Here is a 19,987-nt window from a genome sequence, read left to right on the forward strand (position 1 = left end):
TTTTAAAAGTAATTTTTAAATGACTGCCTCATTTTTTGACCTTAAGCAAATCTGGCCAAATCTATATAGTTCAAGTTTCTATTAAATCTTCTAGTATGTGAGCTTTACCTTCTACGGAGTTTTATAAATTAACCTTGACCTTGCTCACTTCATTACGCTTTTTACTATTCTTCTTCTAGCCAAGATTTCCACTTAATTGTAAAAAAATTCTGGAAATTTCCTTTCAAAATTTGTATGGCTTGTTTCTAAATGACAACAAGAGTACAGTTTCTGGCAGTTACTGTTCAGGGTTTTCCTCAGTCTTCCACATGGCAGGTGGATTCTTTACCAGCTAAGGCACCAGGGAAGCTCTTTCCTTCCATATGATGTAGCTAATTATGCTTATTCTATAATAACACCACCTACATTTAAAGTGTATCTGTATCAGTTCACTCAGTCTTATCCAACTCTTTGTGACCACCTGAGCCACTGATTCCAGTGTATCTGTATACTCTGTGCTTTTTAGATTGCTGCTTTTCAAGTCACTAGCTGTGGACAGGACAAAATTATCACCCCACTTTGCTGTCAGAGGCATCTAAGGGCACACCAGGGACACCCACAGCTACTGCTGATTACAGCTTGCTCTGAACTTCCCTCTTATTAGGATATTTCCCCTGGTTTCAAACTTGTACACCAAACTTCATCTTTTTAACTGCTGATCTTTTTTACCAGTTGAAAATATAACACAAAACTACTATAGACGTAAGACTAAATATGGAATGACAAGGGAAACTAGAAAAATCATTTCTGTGTGAATGGGGAATTCATCATGTCAGGAAGAACTACTCATCTGCATATCCGTAACACATCTGATCAAGTGCAATTTTTAAAAGTTCACTGATTGGTGGGAGCCAATTTTCATTGTCTGTAATTAAAAGTGGCAGGACAGGGACTCCGGAGGTCAGGTGGTTAACAATCTGCACTTCTGGCACAGGGTGTAGGGGTTCAATCCCTGGTCAGGTAACTGAGATTCCACATGGCATGAGGTGTGGCCTGACAAACAAAAGTGGCAGGGTGCTGGGGGTTGGTGGTGGTGGGGGGAACCCAACCAACTAAAATCAAACAACAGATTGCAGAGAGTGACCCATCGACCATGTGGGCCTTGCTGGACTTGCGCAGAAATCATCCATCCCACCGGCTCCAATCTGGTAGTCCGGTGGGCCTTGGTTAGCATGAGGTAAGCAAACTCTTTTCTCAAAGCAGAAGCATGATTAAGGTTACTGGTTTTCCAATAATACAGAAAGTACCAATACTTCTCATTAGAAACTGCTCATAATATTTCTCAGCTTTTAAGATTCTCATGAAAAAACACAGACTGTTTCTGATTTTGTTTGGGCATATATAACCAAAATCTTAAGAGCACAAAAAGGCAAAACCCTCTCTTCCTTTCAAAAACTGAAGAAGAACTGATGCTGCAGGAAGATGTTTCAGGTATCTAGCACTATATATGCCTACAAGTTTGGGACATGTAGCTTAGAAGCCAGCTTGATATTTTATGACACTGGTTCATTTTTGGATACAACACAGAAGGCCAAATAATATGCATATTAATTCTTTAATTTGGATCCAAGAGCTCTAACACTTAAAAATCAAGAGCTATAGCTTTCATTTTTGATTTAAAAAGTAACTTACCCTAGAAGAGTTAAAGATAGATAGCCTGAGGGCTTAAAGCTGATGTGGAGATCTAGACAAGACTGTGATTCCTGGGGTCTGGCCAGAACCCTGCCATCCTCTAGGGAGATACTTATGCAGCATTGCTCCATGTAATATCGCAAAGCCTGTGAGTCATTATGACCTCTTCTAAGCCAGTTGCTAAGCCTCAAAGCATGGATGGGACAGGCATTCCAACATGACTACCATCACCTTGGGACAATGTTCAGTTTAAGTGTACAGGCCTGTACACCCCAATCCACTTCTAAAACAGGCTCCAGCTTTACATCTTTTCTTGGCTAGCAGTTATCTACAGAGTGGCTCTAATTTGGGCATCTCTTAACTGTCCCTCCCAGCTACCAGATTAGCTCTTTCTGGTGCACTGTAAATGACATCTTTAGTATCCTGAGGCTCTGGGCTCAGGCCAGATTTCCAAAAATCTGGTTGTATGACATCTCTAAAGGTCAACACTTATCTTCTTGCTTTAAAGATATTCTACAGCCTGGAAAACCATGATCCTTTGGGAAAATACAGAATTGAGGGGAAGCAGATTTCCTCACAGAACTCCAGGAATCTTCCACATTATGCTTCCTTCCGAACAAGTTGTTGCCTAGGAGATGATTCCCAAGGAGGGAGAAGGAAGTTGTTGGTTCCACTTCTGCATCCAAAGTGGGGATACCCACAGGACCCTGACTGTGGTATACATGGTATGTCTGGAGAGGAAAGAAGGCCCCTCCCAACCTCTCCCCTATCTGGCAGGCTGAGGTAAGGTGATGTCTACATCTCTGCTTTGCCTGTACTTGATCTGCAGATTTGTGACCTCCTCGAGGAACTCTTGTGAGGCATTTGATTTCTGACCCAGAAACAGCTGAGCTCTCAGTCAGTGTCTGGTGTTGGGGCATCGCAATCTGCCCTGGTCTTCAGGCTGGTATCCTAATGGTGTGTGACTGTTTCGTAGCAGCCCTGCTGCTATCAGGCACTTGGCCAAGATCCCAGCTCTTGTCCAACTCAAGCTACTTAAGCTCAGTACACTTTCTGAGAAGATGATACCCTCCCTCAGCTCTGGGCATTTGCACATGCTTTACCTTTTACTTGGATGATGTTTCTTCGTTCTCAGTCTCAGCTTAAACATCTTTTTCTCCAGAAAGCCTACACTGACTTGACAGAAGAACAAAGCATCCCAATCAAAAGTTCCTTTGATTTTTAAGTAAAAATAAAAAACATATTTTTCATTTTCACCAACATATTCACTGTTTCGTTCTACTATCTTCCGCCTTTTTTCAGGCAACTTCATAATCCCATCTTCCCAAAACTTTTGATGTGGTTCTTTTGAGCAAAGAACTCTCCCAGGTACCTTCTACAGTCTTCCAGGGAAAGGAAATTTTCTCCATTAAGAGAATTTTGTAAAGACTGAAATAATAGAAATCTGAAGGTGCGATGTCTGGTGAATACAGTGGATGAGTCAGAATTTCCCAGCCAAGCTGTAACAGTTTTTGCCTGGTGATCTGTTGACTAATTCCAGAGACTTTTCGTCAAGTGCTGCTTTCAGCTGGTCTAACCAGGAGTAGTACTTGTTGGAATTAATTGTTTGGTTTTTTGAAAAGAGCTCCTAATAGAGGACTCTCCTCCAATCCCACCATATACAACATCACTTACTTTGGATGAAGACCTGCCTTTGATGTGGTTGTTGGTGATTCACGTCACTTGCCCTATGATCTCTCCTGTTCCACATTATTGTACAGTTTCTACTTTTCACTGCCCATCACAATTTGTTTTAAAAATGGAACACATTCATTACATTTAAATAGAAAATCATATGCAGAAATACGGTTAAGAAGGTTTTTTTGCTTATGTGGGATCCAAACATCAAAGTGCTTAACATAAACAAGCTGGTGCAAATGATTTTCAAGGCTTTATCTGGATATTTTGAGTATGTCAGCTATCTCCTGCGTGGTATAACACTGACTATTCTCAATTAATGTCTCAATTCGATCACTATCAATTTCAACGGGTCTACCAAGCCATAGAGCATCGTCCAGTGAGAAAACTCCAGCACGAAGCTTTGCAAACCACTTTTTACACGTTTGATCAGTCACAGTAGCTTCTCCGTACACTGGACAAATCTTTTTTTTGCACTTCAGTTGTCCTTTTACCTCTCTTGAAATAATAAAAGCATAGTATGTAGAAAATGTTCCCTATTTTCTTCCATCTTCAATACTAAAATGGCCATACAAAAAAATCACCAATTTTGGTAAGTTTTTAAAAATGCACACTGATAATGATAGCTGTCACAGTACAACACAAAAAACTGTTTTAAATGAAGTTAAAAACAACTAAGCACTACTAGAGCTATCTTATGGAAAACAAACTTTTTGGCCAACCCAACCTCTACAAACTACATAACATTGCTATTAAGAGCACCAAAGCCAAATCTTTCTTGATAGCTTACAATCGACGTGACAAAGACTATGTTTTTTCACTGTTACATCCCCAGAGCCTGGCATGCAGTAAGTACTTAACATATAGTTGATAGATGGTTATTAACATAATAATTACTGATTGGATACTTCTTGCATTTAGGCACCACAGTAAGCACCAAGCATACCGTGGTGAGCAAAACCAGACATTCCCTGCCCTAACTGAATATGTATATTAACTACTTACCACATAAATTGACATAAGTTACAACTGTGGTGTTAAGAAGGAGAAGAACATGGTGCTATGGTTCCACATAGCAAGGACAACTGAGTTAAGACAGAGTGAGAAGGAAGAGTGAGAAGTTAATGAGGAAAAAAAACGAAGAAAGAGAGACTACTCCTCACAATAGGCATCACATATACCCAGGCTCTGATGAGAGGATGGCATGTCCAAGATGCTAAGGGAAGTCAAATGAGCTGGGAGAGGTTGACAGGGGCCAGACCAGACAGGACCTGGGGTTCATGCTGGTGTTTTTAGACTTTAATCTCGATTATAATGGTAAGCCATTAAGAGGTTTAAAGCTAGGGTAGCAGTGAAGATGGGGAAAAGTGGATGAACTTGAGTCATCTGAGAGAAAATCAGTGGCTTTCTGAGATATATGTGAGGGTGAAGAACACAGGTGTCAAGCAGGACATGCCGAATGGACAGACAGATGGGAGCAGGGGACCAACAGCAAAGGACCTGGCATCAGGGGTGAAAAATCACATCTGTTTTCAGACATGTTGAGTTTGCGGTCCTGTTAAGAATGTATGTGCAACTGTCTAAGATCTCTAAAGGTCAGTACTAGAAAACAAATGTATGAGTCATCTGTGAAAGGTTGTAACTAAAGAAGGGAGGCATGAATGAGATCACCTGGGGAGAAAATATAAGTTGAAGAGAAAAGGTGACTCAGGATTAAAGTTTGAGTAGGCCAACATCTACTGCACGGGTACAGAATCTGAGAAGGAATAGTCAGAAGACTATTGAGAGCTCTGGGTCAGAGAAGCCAAGAGCAGAGTTCATTTAAAGGAGAGACAGCAATCAACAGAGAAGAGAAAACTGACTGTGTCAGGTTCCTGAGAGGCTCAGAGAAGATGGGATCAAGAAGGCACTGGCCTTTGGACTGAAGGAGAGACAGTTACTCTATTATAGCACGAGCAAAGGAGGACACTGGTAGATTTATGTCCTGGTAGTGAGAGTTCTCTGTGAAGAGGTGAAAGTCTCTGCTGAAAGAGAGGACATAAAGTAGGAGCCAGAGGTTTAAAAAGAGTAGAGAGAAGGAAAACAAGCTGACCATGGAAACAGAGGAAAGACAAAGGAGCCATAGTGAGGACCTGTCTGAAGCGACGATCATGGAGCAATCTGCCCTGTTACGTGCTTGCTGCTCTGATACATACACTGCAAACACACAGTTAAATGAACTAACAAACAAAGGAAGGACCCACTAAGCAGCAGAAGTCAAAGCAACTTGAAAATGTAAGGAATACAAGCGAAGATGAAGGGCTAAGGCCACTGAGCTGTGCTAAGAACCCTGTTCTTCTATGTGACCCAGAAACAGCACCCACAGCCCACTGCTAACCTTTAGTAGAGCTGGAGGCTGAAGCAGGCCGAGAGGATCTCTTTCGATGTCCGTTTTCCACACTTTCAGAAGACACAGCCGGCTCTTCAGTTCGCGAGTTTCTTCGGCTTGGAGTTTTGGACTTTTCAATTATCTCTTTGGGCTCACTGCTAACAGAGGGAAGCAGAAAGTCCAAAGAGGTGAGGAAAACAAGTCACACAAAAAATAAAGATTAACAGTTTCATTCACAAGGTAGGAGATTAAGAACTATATAATTATTCTGATGAGACAATGTTCCAGTCTGGGACAATAATCACAGTTACACTCTAATGTTACTGACAATTTAAAAGTGAGTCCAGCTTGTTATACTGGTAAAAATAAAATAAAATTTAAGCATAATACTGGCAAGATTGTGGAAAAACAGGTAAAAGACATTAAGAACTTGGAACAAACATCATCAAACTTCCTCACCCATTTTACTAAGATGAGGATACTTCCCTTCAAAAGTTAATAGCACCAGGTTCGACGCATGATACAGGATGCTCGGGGCTGGTGCACTGGGATGACCCAGAGGGATGGTATGGGGAGGGTAATGGGAGGGGGGTTCAGGATGGGGAACACACGTACACCTGTGGCAGATTCATGTCAATGTATGGCAAAACCAATACAATATTGTAAAGTAAAAAAAAAAAAGTTAACAGCACCTAAAATCTAGGAAATGAATAACATACACTGACATTTACTATGAGTTAGATAGATAATGGGATATTACAAGTCACACTGGAGAATTTATAGGAGAATATATTTACAATACACTGCTGGGTATATTCTGGAGAAGGCAATGGCACCCCACTCCAGTACTCTTGCCTGGAAAATCCCATGGGCGGAGGAGCCTGGTAGGCTGCAGTCCATGGGGTTGCTAAGAGTTGGACATGACTGAGCGACTTCACTTTCACTTTTCACTTTCATGCACTGGAGAAAGAAATGGCAACCCACTCCAGTGTTCTTGCCTGGAGAATCCCAGGGACGGAGGAGCCTGGTGGGCTGCCGTCTATGGGGTCGCACAGAGTCAGACACGACTGAAGCAACTTAGCAGCAGCAGGAGCAGCTGGGTATATTCGGAGAAGGCAATGGCAACTCACTCCAGTACTCTTGCCTGGAAAATCCCATGGACAGAGGAGCCTGGTAGGCTGCAGTCCATGGGGTCGCTAAAATTTGGGCACGACTGAATGACTTCACTTTCACTTTCATGCACTGGAGAAGGAAATGGCAACCCACTCCAGTATTCTTGCCTGGAGAATCCTAGGGACAGAGGAGCCTGGTAGGCTGCAGTCCATGGGGTCGCTAAAATTTGGGCACGACTGAATGACTTCACTTTCACTTTCATGCACTGGAGAAGGAAATGGCAACCCACTCCAGTATTCTTGCCTGGAGAATCCCAGGGACAGAGGAGCCTCGTGGGCTGCCGTCTATGGGGTCACACAGAGTCGGACACGATTGAAGCGACTTAGCAGCAACAGCAGCAGCAGCAGCTGGGTATATTGATTGCTCCAATCCCCCTTTTAGTACATGAAGATTAAAAAATAGTAATATCCAGTATTACTGAGGGTATAGGGACAAAAACTCATGATGGAGTATGAACTGCACAACCCAATCATTCTCAACGGGGCAGTTTTGCCTCTTAGGGACACTTGGCAATGTCTGGAGATGTTTCTGATTGTTATGACTAGGGGATGCCACTAAACATCCTGCAATGCATAAAGCAGCACCCTCCCCCACACTCCACACAGAATTATCTGATCCAGTCAGTAACGCTGAGGCTGAGACACCCTGGTGTAATCCTCTGGCTCAGCAATTCTGTTTCTAGGTGTCTAAGAAAACAAATCTTTTTACAGAGCTCTGACTACACACATGGATGCCAAAGCATTTTATTCATATTGATGAAGACAGAAGACTGAGATGCTTAACAATAGCAGATTACCTAACTAAATCATGGCACATCTAAATGGAGCTATAAGAATCATGCTGTAGGTTAATAATAAAAACTGTTCATAATGCATTATAATAGGGGAAAAAAGCTATCACCATTATGAACAGTATAATCTCATTTTCATTGTAACATATAGAGTATATATGTAACACATATGAATGGGTGTGACATATTTGTATGTGTGTATACAACATATGGGATTTATATATGGACATAATACTACATATTAGATGTATACAAATACTATAGCATATATTAATATATACCATCCTTTGAGAGTTTTAACTCTATCTGTACAAACTCTGGAAGAGGACTGGAAGAACTAAAATATAAACAATGAATAAAGCTGAAATGTAGGAATACTGGCTAACGGATAACATTCTTCTTCGTAATTCTCTGATCTGAATTTCAATTTATCTTTAGTGAACTCTCACTACTTTCACAGTTCAAAAAAATTCATGTTAAAGTCATTAGGAAAAAAAAGAAGTTGATTACATTTACTTCTAAGACATGGAAATGAAACAAAAGGAATGCAACAAAAACAAAACCAAAAACCAGTTGAAGGGATGCCTCTTCTGAGAAGTCTTCCATGACCTCACTCCCCAAGAGGAGTTGCCCCTTCTGTCTTTTGGGTTCAGAGTCTGTGTCTGGCATTCTAGAGCACCCATTGGGCTGTACAGCATGTTTTTAGTGTCTTGTGTCTTCCACTACAACGTAAGCTTCTTAACCATGGCCTGTCAACTATCCATATCCCTCTACTGCTTACTCTTGCCAGAGGACCCTTTGCCTGCCAATCCGGCCACAGAGTTCATTACCCTAGCTTTACTTTTAACAATTGGCCGGCAAGCCAAGGCAAGTCAAATAGGAGGCTGGGCTGGCACTACAAGTCAGGGGGATGTACATATCCTTTTAGAAATGGTGTGTAAGGATGGCTTTCTGACTAGGAGTCCAGAAAAGGGTCAAAGACTCTAAGGAAGAAGATTCCTAATGGAAGTGCTTCTTTCTCCCGGTAAAACAAAAGCCTCAGCAATACCGTCCTGGTGTTTATAGGGTCAATGGTCAGGCAACTTGGGGAACAACCACCTATAACATATCTTTGGTCTGATTATCTCTTCCCTAGCTATACAGTTGGTGTATACTTTGAAAAATGCAAATGAATTCAAACATAAGCCCAATCCAAATGAAACTAGATAGGCAGAGTGGTGTTGTAGGAACAGCAACGAATCTGAGTCAGAAGAACAGGGGTCGAGTCTTACCCATGCATTTACTGGCCATGATATTTAGCTTTATGTTTCAGATTCTTGATCTATAAATTCCCATCTTATCTGCTGCAATACATTAAGTGTGAGAGCTCTGGAGTTAGAAGGCCTGAGTTTGAATCTCAGCTTCACCATTTACTAAACCTGTGATTCTGGGTGATTTAGTTAACCTCTCTGAACTTTAGGTTCCTTATATGTAAGACAGAATTTTCTTCCCTACTAGATACTGTGAAAATTAAATGTGATAATACATCTAGGGAGCTTTTAGCCCAACATATGACATGGTATAGCATTCAAATAAACATTGGCTATTATTACCACCTCACAGGGTAGTTATGATGATTAAATGAGAAAATGACTGTGAAGCTGTTTTACAATCTAAGTTGATACAGAGCATGACAAATTATTTAAAATGCTGTCTAGTACACTCCTACACTAAAAAAGGAATGACTTTTTTTTAATACAGTAATACTCCTCCCCATGGGGCTAGTGAGGTCGAAGCTACAGTTGTATTTCATCTTGTTAGGTTATGTGGGACAGCACAGTACAAGAGACAAAGCATGAGCTTTGTGGTCAGAGCCCATCTGCCTTTCTCTCACTTGAGGATCAAACAGCTACACTTAGAAGGTATTGCAAGGAATACTATTAATGATAATGATGGCAACAATTCCTATATACTCAACACTTACTATTTACTCACTATGCTGAGTGCTGAAAAATGTTACGTGATTCAGTTTCAAAACAACTACAAAAGGCAGAAAACTGGCCACCAAGTTTTATTCAAAGAAATGTTACCTCTGAGAGGCTGGTACTCACAACAGCTCCCTACTTCAGCAGGAAGAAAAACTGGTACAAAGAGTGAAGGAAAAGGCCAAGGTGAGGAGAGGTTTAAAGGCTGAGAAAGCTGATACCTTTCAAAGAGGCTTATGCCATATTCATGCTAAGTCTATAGAAATGATCATCTTACCTTTGTCCAGAGACTATGGCAGCATTTGCCTCGAGTTCTGTTAAAAATACAAAGGACAGAAATGAGATGTACGAGCTTCTCCTGTATATGTCCACTGGGAGAGGCTAGGTATCTGTGAGAATTCTAAATGCCGTGTTTAGGCTGCTGTGTCTCCAAGTGTGGCAGGATCCTCACCCTAACGCAGTACAGAGACAGAGTTGGCGTGGACACAACTCGACTGTCTGAGGCATAAGACACTAATTCATTCTATTTTCACTTCTACTCCATACTGTGAAATAATCCTGTTTGGATCAACAGAACTAAATTCACACTGCCTGCTTCATATTTCATCTAGCTAACTAGGTTAGTAAAACAATCCTCTTCCTCTCATGTAGAAAGAGAGTGTTTTCATTCTTAGAATATCTCTTCTCTCCTGACATATTTTTTGAACAGTAATCTTCAAATATGTCTTAAATATCCATTAAGGATGTATTCTTCTCCAAAGGATTTCCCCACTGAATTTTAGAGGGCAGACTGCTTTACTCTAAGGTATCACCTACAACCCCATTATGTCCCTCTCTTCCTCAACCTCTCAGCAGTGCCCTCTAAAAATGGAAACCCTCAGTAATTTGTCTAGCTGGGTTTTGCTTAAATGAGCATGCTATGGATTTACCAGGCGCTTCTTAGCACCAGCAGGAAAACATCTTCTTCCTCCATTATCCACCTTTAGGTAGTCTCATCTTTTCCAAAAGACCATCCCCGATGTACCTGGTCTCCAAGAGTCCTTTCCCCATCCCCCCACTTTCAGGGAATTCAGCACCTCAGACTCAGTGTACATGTCTAACCTACCCTATTTATTACAGAATAAACTCCTTGAAAGCAATGAAGTCAAAGTGCCTTGGTTATTCTGACCTCAGTGCCTGTTAGCCATGTGACCTTGGTCAAACTTTTTGACCTCTCTGTCCTCAATGCCTCACCTGAAAAAAAGAGCGATAACCATTTTACCCACTTCAAAGTTAAAAAGATCCATCTTTTGGAGAAAAAAGGTGGGTCAGGAGATGGAATTCTCTTCCCCTTTCTAGCTGCTCCTTTTCTCACCAAAAATGAGTTTAACTATCTATCTGCTCCATTCCTATCCTTCTCAGGTATCATGTGGGTACTTGGGAGCAAAAATATCCGGGTGGTTAAAATTGTGTTTTTTTTCAACCACTTTTTCCAGAGGTCTGGTTTTACCCAAAGAATGTACAATAGAAAGTCCTATCCATCATATAGGACATAGCACCCTGAGGCAGGTTTTAAAATAATCACAACTTTTACCTTACATTAAAAAAAAAAACTTTATTTATTTATTTACTTGACTGTTCTGTTCTGTGTGGCTTGTAGCATTTTAGTTCCCTGACTGGGGACTGAACTGGGCTCTCGTCAGTGAGAGTGTGGAGTCCTAACCACTGGACTACCAAGGAATTCCCAATTCTTACCGTACTTTTACTAACTCGGACTCAAAATTAAACATTAAAAAAAAAAATTCTGTCAAGTGTATGAACTGTATTGTCAGTGAGATTCTAACCTCCTTGTGGAAAACAGTCGTACTTTTTTGGGGGCATACCTACAATAACCTACAATGCAAAGAGCCAGGCAGGACTAAACTGTAACAAATCTATGCTCTTTATCTGCTCTGGCACTCTAATCTATGAAGGCAGTGTGCTATTATTGCCATCAAGATCCTCAAGCATTCAGAGCTGACCCAGCATCTCACAGTAGTTATCTGTCAGATTACCATGGACTCCACCTTCCAGAAACACCATCCGTAGTGCTATTTACAATATCTTGGTCATGGGAAGAAACTTAATGCCATCCAGAGATGACTGAAATGACACTGACTCTCTAGAGGAGTGGCTACCTCACTGCAGCCTAGGTTTTCAGAACAAGCCTCCACTTCTGTGATGATAATCCAATTACTATCCTAATGCAATAATGCCTGCCACCCTAGTGAGTTACCATGTGCCAGTCAGTCAGCTGCCAAGTACGGGGGCAGGGTCATGGAACAGGGCAAACTGTGCAATGGAAACCACCCACGGCTGAGTAGCAGACAGACAATGGGCACTGAGATGCCCTTCTTGAGTTCCCTGGCTGACACCAGGAATGCGTCAGAGAGCAAGCCGCTCAAGGGAAAAATAACCTCAAATAGTACTGCTGCCACTCAACCAAAGTCTGCCCTAAAGCAAGTATAGTTTCAGCATTTCCTGGCACACTGAGAACAGCAGTGGTTCCTTCACACGTGATCAATTCCACTCGAGAAATTTTTCCACGATGGGCCTTACCTGGTCTGGGAACAGACCCCTGCAGTGCTGTGGCTGGAGTTTCCTTTGGGGCTAAACTCTGTGAAGGAGCTAAGGCAAGAAGTAAAAAAGAGAAAGAAACAGGTCTTTAACTTTCTTTTCTAAACAAAGCAGAAAGCACCGAATCAAGAGCTAAGTAACTGCTGAAATACATATACTCTTAGAAAGCAGTACTTGAAGTTAACTTTGAAAGTACAGTACATTTCAAACCTGACTTAAAAATTAATTACTTTAACACTCAGTAACAAAGACTACCGTGAGGAGAGTCTGTTTTTCCTTTTTGTATGTACAAAGATCAAGGAAGGATATGGCCATAAGATAATAGCACCCATAATTTTTGCTTCTTGGAGTCAAGTTCTGTCCAGTATTCTAAAAAACCCCAAAGCATACTTTGGCAGGCAACCCAAACCTCTTTCAGAGGAACAATTATACCATCCAACCTTAGCACTGAAAAAACTGCCTCAATCCTCTAAAGACTACATTCCTTGAGAACTGAATCATATAATTTATCTTATACTTTTCTACAGTACCTGACAAGTGTGATGGGCATAAAGCAGGTATTCAATTCATATTTAATGAAGCAAATCAATTTGATATCTACTTATCTAACAAACAGTTACCAAGAACTTTCTAGGGGCAAGGCTCCGTGCTAGGCACCCTTAGAGACCAAATTACATTTTTCTTGCTCATCAGAAATTCAGTCTAATATTAAAGATATATATACAACTGGCACTCAGGAATGAACTGTGATGTTAAAATGAAGCAGATTCATTAAGTACAAAGTGCTATGGGAGTTCAAAGCAAGGGAGATCAATTCTAAATTGAGAAATCTGAAGGTACCCTAGAGGCAGAAACATCAGATTAGGCTTTGAAGGACAAAGAGAACTTGGGCCCCTGAAGAGGAGTGGAACAGAATACACAATGTACTCTAGAATGGAAACTTCTTGGATCATACAGTAAAGATTGAGGGCATAGATATGCCACAGTCACTCAAGGTTATGTCCTCCCACCTTGATACTTAAACATCCTAGATAAACACAAGTTTTTTCTTCTTGCGCAAATGTGACTCTTGCAGATTTCTCTCTCTGCTTAGTCAATGACACATTTGTGTTAAGAATTTATTTTGGATGCTTATATAACACAGCTTAAAACTATAACTTTTATTTTTTACTCCAGTATTGGTTTCTCACACTTTTAAGATAAAATCACAAAAGGCCTTTGAGAAAGAATGGAAATAATCTTATCTAAATTTGAGAGGTTTCTTTCCAACTACTGGTTCATCTCCCTAACACTCATGTATTTCTCTAGGATTATATAGGACCCTGGTAAAATATTTTCCAAATCATTATCCTCTTGGTACCAGAGGGCAAAGTTACCTGAAAGGAAGTAGAATGGAAACATTTAATAGTGGAAAACATGTTTATGTCACATATATATTTTTAAAATTCTTTTAAAAAAAGTTTTAGAAGGTTTGAAAAATTCTTAGGGCTCACCTACACCAACAGAACTAGAACCAGAAATCTATTAATATAGTACCCAGCTCTATGAACTCTTTCTCCTCCAAGGACAGAGAACTCCTTAAAGGCCTTTATCCCTCCCTGCACCTCTGGTATTGAAGTGAACAGGTAGAGAGGAGAGTTAGCCTTTCCTGGGCTCTGTAGGAGGCAGCGTGCTGGCCTGTATGCTAAGCCCCTCAATGAATCTTTGTATCAATTCTGGGAGGTAGGAATTATTGACACAATCTCAGTTTACAGGTGAAGTCCATAGCTTATAAGAGGTTAAGGGATTTATCCAACCATGATCGGTATCAGTGGAGCTAGAACTTGAACTATGATCCTGTCCTCAAGCTTGTGTTCTTTTCCGCCCCTCCTCCAGCCCCTCCAAGCATTTTAGCTGCATAAACAAGATAGGCGCTCTTGGCTGGCCTAGAATACAGCAAAGGTCCTTTGAGCTTTGGCAGTTTTTGACTGATTCTACTGTGGGGAAACAGAGCTTCTGTACCACTTAAACCTCACAGGAGTAGGAACATTATGTGTATGTGTAGGGGTGGGGAGGTGGCGTGGGGTGGTGGTGAGGGGGACGCCAAGAGAAGGAAGGGAAATGTAAAGACACCTATGTTTCCTATGATGTAGCCCACCTTACCAGTACACAGGAAATAATCTGAACTAGAAATACATCAATGGGATGGTCTAATTTTCAAAGAGACTTCATCAAAAAGAAACTGGTAATAAGAATACTTATTACTGAATGATTACTATATTCTAGCCCTGTGCTAAGCATGTTACATACAGTATCTCATTGAATTTTTGCAATTACTACTTGTCCCTATATGACCAAGGAGGAAACTTAAGTTTGGAGTAAAGTAACCTGCCTAAGATCAAACAGCTGGTAAATGCTGGTTGGCACTGTGATACTTCCTTCCATGTCTATTATCATGAAACCTGGTTTTCTGGAAAGCTCTCCTCTAGCCAGTCAGAAGGATTCCTGGGAGAGAGTACAATGAGGAAGGGGCTATGAGAACCCTGCTCTGAACAGCTAAAAGCAAGTCTTTACCATGCTAAGAACCTGCAGGAGCTGCTGTTCACCGTTCAGCAACAAGGTTAAATTGGACGCTCACATATAGACTTTGAACAACTGAACTCTGAGCTTCCTACCTGTAGGATGAGATGAGGGTTACCTGACATGGTTGGTATGAAGACAAGGTAATGTATGTAAAAATGCCTCTTTGTAAAATGAAAAATTTTATAAAAATATAAGGTATATAATTATTCTAGGAGTTGAGAGAGAACCATATTAATAATGTAAACAACATGGGAATCTAGGAAGTATATTTCCCAATGTACTTCAATGGAACTACCACTATAGCCATTTAGCCCACTCTTCTTCCTCCAAGTAGAAAAGGAGCCATGCTTTCTCTGGTGGGATAGGTCATCAAAAATTGACACGAGATGATGCCAGGTATCAAGTACCTACCTATGCTGGGCAGAAGCTCTGGATGAGATCCCACCTTCTCCTCCACTAGGCCACCTGCAAGTGGCTCAGATGCTATGCCAACATGATTGCTTTTTGTGGTCGGCGCCGCGGAGATGAGTTCAGAGGGTACCAGAGCGGTTACTATTGAGCGTACATTGGTGGGGAGAGTACTGCTAGGTAAGCTGGGTCCTGCTGAGGCGGAGCCCGGGCCCACAGGGCTAGAGGTCATTTTTAGCAGAGTGGGTGCTGGGGGAGTTGGGGTTTTACTGTCCAGCTCTGTGCATAACTGCTCTGTTCCCAAGAGCCCTGGAGCTGGGGTCTCTAGCCCTTGGCCTTCAGTCTCTCCATCGGCACCATACTGCTCTTCCCCTTTCTCGAGGGAGCCTGTAACTTTTTTACATGCCTTGGTCAGCAAAATCTGGCCGATTTTGTCCACTTTTCCTTTGCCCTTACTAGATGAGACTGGGCTTCGCCGGTTGACAGAGGAGCCTGGACTATTGGTCAAAAGGGGAGAAACCACTGTGGTTGTCTGTGAAGAGGGCAGAGTGCTTTGATCTGCTGAGGTGCTCACCTGAGGGCTAGTCTCATCTGGATTCAGTTCTTTTACTTGCTGGACAGGGGGGTGAGGAGGAACAACTGGAGAAGTTGTACAAGGCGGGGAAGGAAGCTGAACAGGGGTGGCTCTTGAGTTAAGGACCAAGGGTCGACCTGTCTGTATGTTTGGAGCAGGACTACTGGTGGGGGCATTAGGCAGCACAGGAGCAGAAGAAAATTTTATATTCTGAGGTATGTGTAAAGGGCCAACGACTGCAACAGAGGGAGGCATCAAGCCAGAGTTGGTTGTCAGCGGGGCTGCAGGAATTGTGCTTGGCTGTGATCCTTTCATAACCTGAATTATTGAGGATGAATTGATAAAGACAGGCGTAATGAACTGAGGCCGGGCATTTGACTGAGCAGCTGACTGTCCCTCAGAAACCATAACCTTGTTACCCACATTGGGCATTGTGACAACTGTTGACATTAATGCAGACTGCAGGTGAGTTGGCAGAGCTGCTGATGTGTTCGCTGAAGTTGTAATGGGATTGGAAGTCACGAAAACAGTTATCTGATTTGGGGGCAAAGGAGTGGAAATGGAGGAAGAGCTGACAGGTCTTGACATTACTTGAGGGATGCTTGGGGTGACATTAGAACTGACCTCACTCAATTCTGGATGCACAAGGGTTGAACACGGCTCGTTACTGTGAGGTAAATTTAGGGAACTGGAGGGTTCTTTAGAAGACGGATCCTGCAGGGAGGGAATGACAGATGCTTTTTTTGGGTCCTCTCCAGACACTCCTGGAGGTGTTACTTCCAGATCTGTAAGCCCGGGGGGTTTAATAGTCACGTTAGGAGCTCCAGAGTTGTCAAGAAGTTGACTTAGCGATGTTGGTGCTTCCCTCATAGCAGGAGACACCAAATTTTTGTTCTCTTCGACATTGGGAGGTTTGTTAGGATCCAAAGGCTGCCCATCCTTTTTGCATTGATCTTCAGGGACAACCATTTTCACTTCTTGGGGAGGGACTGCTTTTAGCTCAATGTTTATCTGCTCCTTCCTAACCTGGGAATTCTGGCAATCACTGTCCTGTGGCATATTCAAGCTCTCCTTGTTATCCTCCAGAACACCCCCTATCGTGGCCACAGGCATGGTAGGATTCTGAGGATTCAGCCCACTGTTGTTAGGGAAGCTCCCAGGTACAGGCGGATTGGCCAAAGGAGTAGGACTAACCAATACATTTCTTGGCAGCTCTACATTTTGCAACAACGTTGCATTTGTTTGAGAGGCAAGTGTAAGTTTAGGGGCTTTCGAATTCTGTCTCCCAGGACTTGGGGTGGTTTTCCTACTTGACCCAGGACTAGACCTGCGGCTGTTGCTTGGACTTGCCCGTTTTGGTGCTCCAGAATTAGACTGCTTTCCAGAATTCACCACCACAGAATCTAATTTGTGAGTCTGTGGGGCAGCAAAATTGGAAGGATTATTCATGGTAAGGTTTGAAGGTGCTTGCCCGATGGCCTTCAAAGTTGTCGGATTTAGGCCCTGTTGATCAAAGCCCCTGTTTAAATTTGGCCTGGGAGGTAAAGGAATATTAATCTGTGGGGGGAAGAGTCCTGCTATGGAGGCATTGAGTCTTTCCGGTGATAGACTGATTTCTGAAGGTTCCGTGCTAGGAGGGCGGTTGTTGGGTGTCTGGGGATAATAGGGTCTGGGGCTGGCTCTGTTGGGTGTTTTAGGCCTAGATGTTTGGGTGGGAGCAGCCACATTTGGAAAGTGGTGGCCATGAGAGCTGGGCAGGGAATTTACAGGAGGTTGCTGGGGAGTTGCACCTTGAGTTGCTGAAAGCGGTGATGGTCCAGGTTTTGGCCCTGTCATCATTAACTGATTCTGGGAGACCACTAAATGTGGAGGCATATTATTTGGGCCTCCTGAGACGGACGGTCCTTCACTGCCACTTGCTTCTGGGAGCGAGGACATCTCCCCCAGTGGTGAGCTGGCAGGGTTCTGGGGGTTCTCCTGGTACATCATTTTCCTTGAAGTGCTTCCCAGAGGAGTAGTCACAGGCATTGGCATTCTCTGCTTGTCAGGTGACGGGGGCACTGAGGCAGGGCCTTGCAGGCTGACCATGACAGGCACGCCGCCGCTCGGCTGCGCGGGCACTCTCTGGGCGTCCGGGGTCAGCGGGCCCCTGGGGGGGTGGGCACTCTGGGGGACCGGAAGCCTGGCGGGCTTGGGGTCCTGCTGCAGCATGAGCATCATCATCATCTGCTGCTGCTGCTGCTGCTGCTGCTGCTGCTGAGACTGCGGCTGGCTGGGAGGTGGCTGCGGCTGCTGCGGTGGCGGCTGTGCTGGGGGTGCCACATGCTGCACGAGCTGAGGAGGCAGCTGCTGAAGTGGCCTCTGTTCAACTGGTTGAGAAGGATAACCTAAAACGAGCCCCCAAAATCAGGGAAGTTAGACTTTCAGCAAGAAAAGCTTTGTGACCTTTAGGGTATGGCCAAGCAATCCTCATCTAGGTGGCACAAATAGCTCAGGCATGCCCGTTTCCAGGGGGGTAAGGGGCGGCCCTTCCTTCTCTGGCATAAGCAAAGAGGCACGCTGCTTCAGGAAGCAAAAAGCAAAGCATCGAGAACCTGGAGCTCCTCAGTCTTCAGGGTTTGCATGAGGCATCACTGTACTAAGACTCTAACAGGCACTGCGCTATGCACTGAAACTGGCCAAGTCTATGCCAGCCTCACATTCAGATGAAATGAGGACAACTCCATCAACAGCACACGGATGACCACCCAGTACTGGGCTCTCATGCAGGCATAATGAACATTTCACTGGATTTGTGAATGAAGCATTTAAGATTCACTTTTTTTCTTTTAGCACAGATTAATTTTTTTAAAGACTTGGTTTTGTTGAAAATACCAGCATTGAAGATAGCCTTTTTATTCCTTCAACAGAAGTAAAATATAAAGTTCTAGGGTTCAATTCCTTAAGAAAGAAGGATTTAAAATCACTTCAATCCATTGACTTCACACACCATGCTGCACCCTCCAGGCTCGCTTCTTTGGGAAACCCAGTGAATTAAACTGTCTCTCCAACGTAAGTCAGTTTAATAAATAGTAGGAGCTAAATAGAAGCTGATACACACACTGAAAATAAAATGAGGGCACTGAAGTTCTTTTTACAAATGCTAATTTCCATTTACTTTTTTACATGTCAAACTGTATTTGGAGAAATACTGTCTTTGAATCCATAAGTGGAGAATAAGTGAGCCAAGAAGCATAGCCCTCAGGAATAAAAAATAACTTTGGGAAAAGAAGTCTGAGGACAATGCCTTATAGATTCCTAGAAGGCGACATCTCAAATGATTCCTTCTTTTGTGAAGATTTTATTTGCATTTTAGAACCAAAACCTTACATAATCAGCAGAAAGGACCAAGAATAAAGGTGGTTCAATGGGAAAAAGTGGACATAAAGCTGGGATACAATTTTTACAAACTAAATTTATTTCACTGTTACACGAAAAATATATTAGGAAAGTTTTACAAAGGCACAGGCATAAGGACAGCTGGCTCTAGTGGTTAGAAGTGCCGGCTCCAGATTTTCACAGAGCAGCTATCAAATGCTATTGAGCCATAGGTTCACACCCTGTGTTTAATAGCTAATCAATGTCTTCTGGCCAATGACAGACATGACACCAGTGAGTAGAATGTTTTCTTTTTTAATTATTTACTTATTTGGCTGAGCTGGGTCTTAGTTGTGGCATGTGAGATCTCGTTACCTGACTAGGGAACAAACCTGGGCCCCCTGCACTGGGTCCAGTCTTAGCCACTGGACCACCAGGGAAGTCCTCAGAACCCACTTTTGAAGTTTTGTGGGTTTTTTTAATCCTTTTTTGTTTTAGGCCCAACTGACTTTACATTTATAACGCCAACAACATATGGCATTTCTATAGGTTTAACTCAGGTTCCCATGTGAAGAAACCTGTAATTTCTGTAGAAATTACACAGCCTCTTGATGTCAGGGCTATGACACAAATGCCTTTGTCTTTAAAATTAGGGCATCAAACAACATAAATACCAAAGAGAGCAGCAGAGACAATACAGCAGCCTCTTGAAAGTAACAGTTAACGGCAAGGCCGCTATAAAGGGTCCAGAAGCTGGAGGCAGCAGTCCAAAGAGCACTAATGGTAAGAAGACAGCCTGGGGCTGTGGTGGCAGAACGGTGAGGAGGCACAGCCAGGACACACACAGT

The 19,987-nt window shown here is 42.7% G+C and overlaps 1 protein-coding gene across 20 annotated transcripts in view; it reads right to left on the reverse strand.

Moving 5' to 3' along the window:
- The window catches only part of NCOA6 (nuclear receptor coactivator 6), a 91,854-nt gene that overhangs the window by 3,168 nt on the left and 68,699 nt on the right, over window positions 1-19,987 (reverse strand). For 18 of the 20 annotated variants that reach the window (XM_060397725.1, XM_060397724.1, XM_027977107.3 and 15 more), the window contains 4 exons: window positions 15,212-18,169; window positions 12,221-12,289; window positions 9,921-9,957; window positions 5,726-5,874 (listed from right to left, as the gene is read on the reverse strand). In XM_060397725.1, the coding sequence (XP_060253708.1) occupies window positions 5,726-5,874; window positions 9,921-9,957; window positions 12,221-12,289; window positions 15,212-18,169 (3,213 nt within the window). The remainder of the gene's footprint in view (window positions 1-5,725; window positions 5,875-9,920; window positions 9,958-12,220; window positions 12,290-15,211; window positions 18,170-19,987) is intronic. The other 2 variants (XM_060397723.1, XM_060397729.1) reach the window with 2 other exon arrangements.

The sequence above is a fragment of the Ovis aries genome, chromosome 13 (genome assembly GCF_016772045.2).
Source record: "Ovis aries strain OAR_USU_Benz2616 breed Rambouillet chromosome 13, ARS-UI_Ramb_v3.0, whole genome shotgun sequence".
Taxonomy (NCBI): domain Eukaryota; kingdom Metazoa; phylum Chordata; class Mammalia; order Artiodactyla; family Bovidae; genus Ovis; species Ovis aries.